The sequence below is a fragment of the Schistosoma mansoni genome, chromosome 2, assembly GCF_000237925.1.
Source record: "Schistosoma mansoni strain Puerto Rico chromosome 2, complete genome".
In the NCBI taxonomy this organism is placed as follows: Eukaryota; Metazoa; Platyhelminthes; class Trematoda; order Strigeidida; family Schistosomatidae; genus Schistosoma; species Schistosoma mansoni.
Genome location: NC_031496.1, coordinates 6,935,215 through 6,942,199, shown reverse-complemented (window position 1 = coordinate 6,942,199; position 6,985 = coordinate 6,935,215). Strand labels below are relative to the sequence as shown.

The 6,985-nt window shown below is 34.4% G+C and overlaps 1 protein-coding gene across 1 annotated transcript; it reads right to left on the bottom strand.

The window, feature by feature from the left end:
* Positions 1-4,509: 4,509 nt before the first annotated feature.
* Smp_179120 (putative kunitz-type protease inhibitor) lies at positions 4,510-4,767 on the bottom strand (the record flags this gene model as incomplete). The annotated part of the gene is made up of 1 exon (XM_018795503.1): positions 4,510-4,767. The coding sequence occupies one exon, from the start codon at positions 4,765-4,767 to the stop codon at positions 4,510-4,512; it is 258 nt and encodes an 85-aa protein (XP_018649809.1).
* Between the last annotated feature and the right edge of the window lie 2,218 nt (positions 4,768-6,985).

Here is a 6,985-nt window from a genome sequence, read left to right as displayed (position 1 = left end):
CATCCTAAAATTAAGAATCTTTAACTCATGAAAAGACAATCCGATGTAGTAAGTATGAGGTGTACACTACCAAGAAGATCAATATCTAGCAGTAATCTAGTTCTAAAGCTCCTATATCACATCATTTCTATGTTCATTCGTCACCTGCCTAAGTGAATTTAGGTATTTACTTTGTTTTATAAGCTCTCCAACTAAGAGAATCCAATAGAAATATTAGTCCTTTTTTGAAATCATACCGTAGTAAATCGATAAGAAGTCGCATAGTCAAAGCACCCTGCTACCATGGATCATCATATTAAACTAGACCAAGCCTTCGTAATCATCTTCTGGACAAATAGAAACTTGCCAAATCCACTGGGTTTTCGTTTTCTTAATATCGTTGGAGCTTTCTCCATAAATGCAGCAAAGCCGGAATCGAGTTAACAAAGGAAATCTGACCAATCTCATTTTAACTTTATTGTTTATTCTTATGGTATGACACTCTCCATCCTTATACTTATTGACCTTAATACTCCTCAGTGGCTCGTTGTTTTCCGTACTGTCTGATTACACTTCGTTTTATTTTCAACATCATCAATCTCATCAGACCTTGAGAATTTTAAATTAAACCTCAATTATGCGGCAATATCTATCAAGAAATCAACTTCAACTGTCGTATCCTATATAGTTTAATATACCGACTGCTCGCGAAATACATATTTATCCAAAGTTATATTAATTCATATATATCACAATTTACATGCGCTCAATTGTTCACATAAAGTCAGAGGTCACATTCTTTTGAAGACTCATTTCAGTCTTATAATGCACATTCTTAGCCGGTATTAAGTGAAGAAAGTGAATCTTGAATAGTGTTAACAGTCATTATAATCATGGTTAACAATTGGACGAAAACATGAGTCTGGAAAATAATCCATCCTTGTTTAAGATAACTCATACAGGGAAAATTGATGTATAAGTTTGTTCAACAGTATATATCATGCATATTATCTAACAGATAGGTCTATCCTTTTTCTTAATTAGTGTAACAGTTATTTATGAATTCAGAAATTTGTGTTGACACGTATGTTTACTCTTTTCTTCACAGTATTTTATGGTGATTACGTGTGAGGAATAACTCAACTGGTCAGTGTATTCTATTTCCCTCTGAATTAAATGAGACAATTTTCTCTGAATATTCTTTGAATTTTAGGCAGAGATAGATGGTGGCCAGTAGTAGAATCCAAGACGTGCGTTTCGTCCTATTCGGGACTTTTCATCTAGATATGCTACTTACATCCCAGAGTCAGTGTTCACTCCAGCAGTTCAACTCAGCATCATTCTTTTTAAATGCCACCACGTTATGCACTTACCTACTGAGCCCAGACTATTGACCATATCGAGGCGATCTGCGCAAGATACATATATGCCAATGACAGACTGAACAATTACAGAGTTGAACACCAATGGGGAGATACAAAAATTCAAAACAAATAACTTCTTTATGTTTGTTTGTTTGTAGAGAATTTTCATCAAAGTATATCACAACATGATATTGAATCACATAATTTGTTTTCTATAGTTTTTCTAATTTCTCATAGTGACTGTATAGTAGGCATCTTGTCAGTGAATCTAAATTCACGGGAGTGTTAACATTTCTCAAAGTTATTCCGCTTCATTATAAACTGCAAACATCTGCTCTCACACCTTCATGGTTTATACCGTTGAATTAAGTCACATTGGAAAATGATGCGAAATCTAAACCTATTTTTATGTCTAAACGGTTTTCCTAATGTCTGAGTTGTGATAATAGGAATTCACCTCTGAATATTAGCTGCTAGAATTCTCATTTTCAGTAGAATATATTGTATATAACCCTCTAGTTCTGAATATCTATGAAACAATATATTGATACGGTTCATTGTTAGAATGGACTTAGTGTGGAAATAGGAAGAAAAGAATGATTGGCTCTTGTGGTCTATTCAGTCGATCACAGTGAAAAATGCTCTTCATTTGTATCCATACGATGTTAAGAATCCGATTGGTACGTCATCTATCTTTCAAATGGATATAAAAGCTTCTCATAACGAAGAGTTATATGTAGGTAACAACTCGTAGAATGCCATTATTTACATGTATTCTTAATATGTACTAATACTGAGATTGATGTTATCTAGTGTGACTAGGATTAACGATTGAACGTTCAGAATCTCTCGTTTGTAATGTTTGAGACGAACATTTTGTAACAACTTCTATAGTTTGGTAAATGTGAAGTTTCCGTATCAACAATGCTTTCTACTAATCAATGAACACACATTTGGTCATTTTTCCCCATGGACATTAGTCGGTTGCATTTTACGCTGATTTGGTTTCCGCTTTTGATTGGTCTAAGTGTCAATAATTGTGTAAAAATTGACAACACTTCCCTTTCTGAATACACTATTGTTATTGTGTGAAGACAGTATTAACATTAATTCTCGAGATATATTGACATAATCAATATCGAATTTGAATTAGCCATGTTGTGATCACAGTGAGACATCATTCTTGAGAATGATTGTTGATTGACAGAAAATTTACTCTTGATTTGATAAAGAACTCGTGTTTCCATTGGTAATGGTATCGTTAACATTATAACGTCTGTTAATTGTGTTAGAATGTACAACATTCTTGTTAACATTTGCTGAAACATCTATTTGTTGGATGTAGCAAAGAATACCGTAAATGAGTGACATTTTCAAAGGAATGAGCTAATTTCGTTATAATCCTAGATATGTAGACCGAGTAGCCAGTCAAATATCTACTCGAACTAGTTCATTGTGTGCGTTTGGCTTATTTTTATTTGATTATTGTATCCGGCTTGAATTGATAAGTTATCATACCTTCAATGGTACATAAATTTCCGAGTCAAAACATCTTTGAGCCAGTTTTTCGGCACTTAAGTGCAAATGCATTATGATTCTCGTGGCGTTAAGCTGTGGATTAACTTTGTTTTACCATTCAATAGTTTTGTGCAGTTTGCAAAATAGCGATAGGTAAACTACATCTTTACTAAATACACATGGATTATATTTTCATTATATATATGATCAGAACAGTTTTCTCAAGGGTAAATTCTCTGAGTCCAGTGAGTGAGAGTTTAATTTTGACCACTGAGTCCAACCACATATCACTCCACAAAAGTAAACATCGTGCATTCCGTTTTGTTATTTCGAAAACAACATAATCTACACTTCAAACGCGTACAATGTTGGAAAACACTTTTGGTATCCATCACCTCTATATCTTCCTACTCAGCAACCTCACTATTCCATGGTCTACACTAAATTTTGTAGACATTTTACACACAGACAAGATAAATACTATACCTACGTACACAGTGACTATGAATGATAATCACTCAATAAGGGATGAAGAGTGATGATGTTTTGCTTATTACATAACAGATTTGAATAAAGTAGTCTTTGTACAATGAAGATTGGTGAGGATAGCGGTAACACGTCCGTGTATACGGCACGACATAGACTCACTAAATTGTAGCATGCTGTCTTAGATTGTGAATGAGTAGTAAAAATGATCTTGCCCAGTCAGTTCCCATGAGATTCTTCGAGTATGTAAGCTGAAAACTGAACTCCATAGATTTATAATCGATCCACGTATAAAAGGTGGATTTGTAGAGGATTAATTCCTCTATATCTGACTCCACTAAATAAATAATATCCCGCTAACTGATTATTTACTGCAGGCTAAATCTCCTAGTAGAATTACGGGTTTACTCGAGATTATTCAAAAGCCTGAACACCAGTTGTAGAGATAGTTTATTGTTGAAGCTCGGTAAAAAATCCACAAGCGTACAGATAGCAAGCACAATGGGAAAACAAGTGTGTGTGTGTGTGTGTGTGAGTGTTAAAAATCCATATATATTTTTGAGTGTTAATGGATTGTGGATAAATTATTGATTGTCTTTGTTTACAACCAATGAGAGAACAAATTAAGGTTGATGTGCAGACATGCGCTCAATCAGACTCACACATAAGTTTACAGTGGGTTAAATGTTAGGATTACAGAGAGCACACAAAAAAATACAATAGTTGAATGGGCTTGCTACAGATTGAGGACAATACAATCATAGTGGTAATACTAACTAGTCTAAAAATAATTTCAGCACGGATACCGATTCACATACATGATCTGATTATTGCGAAATGTAGGAAACAATAAATAGATGATGTGTCCCTGGTCTGAAAAGATATGGTTCATGAATTGTTCGAACGAACATTTGTTACGGAAATCTTAATTACGACGAAAAATATAATACATAACTAAACTGTATATTAAGAAGCAACAACATTTTCGAGTACTGAATTGCTCATAGAATACATTACGTAATAGTAGTTAATCTGGTGGAAGTATGAGCAGTCCATGATGAAATTCACTGCACAGTTTTAAATTTGGGAACAATTTATTGTATTCAGTGTACACAGTATTTGAAATAATGATATTTGGAATTTTAAGATGGACAAAAGCAAACTACTTTCTTCGTGATGACTTTGTTATGTAGATGATTCTTGTAGTTGGCTCATTAGTTCTTTGACCCGCTGGCGTTGTACTTGGCTTTTTATTTTCGGTTCCCACTATTGTTTTCTTACAAAAACTCTCACATTTTTCCATTGTATGAAATCTATTTTCGTTTCCACCACATCCGCTAAAACTGAATGGTAGACATTTGTTTTCAGCTGGATTGTAATAGAAGCGTGGTTTGTTTTGAAGACAGTATCCTTTCTTCATTGGCAGAGCGCAAATTTCCGATGGGGTGACTGAAATGTATGACACACATAGAACTTCACAGACATAAATACTCTTAACAAGGCAACTTGCATACAATGTTACCTGACAATACTATACAAGTATATCGTTAAAATTTAGAATCTAAATGTAATGTATGTTTGGACTTCGTGTAAATATGTGACATCAAGATTATCGTATCTATTATATTATATAAGGTTATTCAAACATTTTGTTGTCAAGGTTATGAAATAAAAGACTGTTTCCAAGATGTTCTTTGTTATAAATATATTTGACATTGAAATTCGTATGAACTTAATTGACAGACATAATCCGGTACATATTTCTACTTGTTATGTCTGTTAAATATTTTGCTTTAAAGTGATATTACATACGACTAATTTGTTCATTTTAAATGCATAAGTTGGCGATCGAATAGTTGTCGATTGAGGTACCGGATTTATAAGCAATCGATTACAATCAATCGTTGATCACCGGCTACCATGGGACTGCATCTCCTCACGATGCTCCACTGCCTTGTGGATCAGATCTTTCTGTCAAAGGCTCCGGGTGTGGGCCCCTAAGAAATCCACCTGCTTCAGTTCGGGCACCTGGGCAGTATCACAGCCCTCAAGCAAATCGAATGAGATTTGTATGGCGCATATGTATCTGGTGCTTCTTTGTACCAATATTTACGTGTTTACAACTTCAAATCAATTTAGGTTATTTTCACTGTATCACTATACTTATACGAAAGTGTTTTACCTCAGACAATGAAGTATGGGATCTCTTTGTTGTTGTGGTTGTTGTGAAGCGTTGTATTTTTGACCCGGGTTTAATTCCAAACTTATTGATTCATATCATTCATGAAGCACACAAACGAATTTCTTTAAACTATTTACTATGAGTAGAAAAGTAGTTATATAAATCAGAATTGAGCTACACAATAACTGTGAAATTCAATTTAAAATAAGTGATTATCCAGAATCCGACTGACACGTCCTCGTCGTGCCTCCTGGATCATGGCATTTATCACATGTACTAACGTGAGAGATAAAACGGGTGGTGAAGATCTGCCTAATCAACCACTCTACCGATACCCACAAAATGATTACAAATACTACAAAGAGTCATTGCATAATTATTGAGGGTTCAAAAATGGTGGAATAAATGAGTCTGCCCCTCAAGAAAACAAAATGAAAGTGTTATGTAATGATTCTGCGTACGCAATGCAGAAACAACTGTTGCGACCCGGTAGTTGTGCCATCCTTCGATGTAACACTCTTCTCCAGAAGGGCCTACTAGGCTTCACCATGTTCCTATGGCTTGAAGTGTGGGATTATCCAAAATAATAATAATAATCATTCCATACATCAATGAATATACGGAACTTCAGAGAAATAAACGCTAGTCAAACGATCATACTAAAGTCTATTCATTTGTAAGTAATTCAATTTGAAATATACCTTATTCAAACTAGTGTACTTACGTGACCTTTTACTGCTGACATGTAATATAACGCAAATGGAAAGTAAAAAACAAAGACATTTAAGCAACATAGTTTCCAGAAGGTAGTATCCCAACTTGTTGAAAATACTTATATATAATTGAGAGTGTTTAATGAGTAGATTTTATGGACACATTCCCGTTTTAAGCCTATGTATTAATTGACAGTTTGTCATATCAACTATACAATTGATATAATCGGTGACAGCAGTTGGTGAAAACAAGATCATTTGCATTTATTGTTAGAATAATCCACAAGTATTAATCTCTTGTGCACAGCTGGCAAGTCCACTCAAGTTTTTTTGACACTACATTGGGTGACAACACAATTAAACTTTCATTAAATCGTGTAAGTTCCTTAAGTTTTTCTCCACGTCTGATCCAATAACCCAGAGGATATATACTAGCCAAATGTAGCACACGTAGCTAAACTGTTCAACGTTGAAATGTTATGCACTGAGTTTTTAGATTGTGAAAATTGTGAACAATGCAGTGACTACCAAGTACAAATTTATCCAACGTCCTTGTCATGAGGTAGTGTAGACCAGGTGATATTTGTGTGCTCACTTCTTCGTGTTATATGTTCTCAGATTCTCTATGAGGTCAAAAATGGATAAACTGAACACTCGACTAGTAAATGTGACAGTTATTTATGAGTTGGTATACTTCAAAATATAATTTCTAAGTGAGTAGATTTACTGGTTCCAAGTAAGGA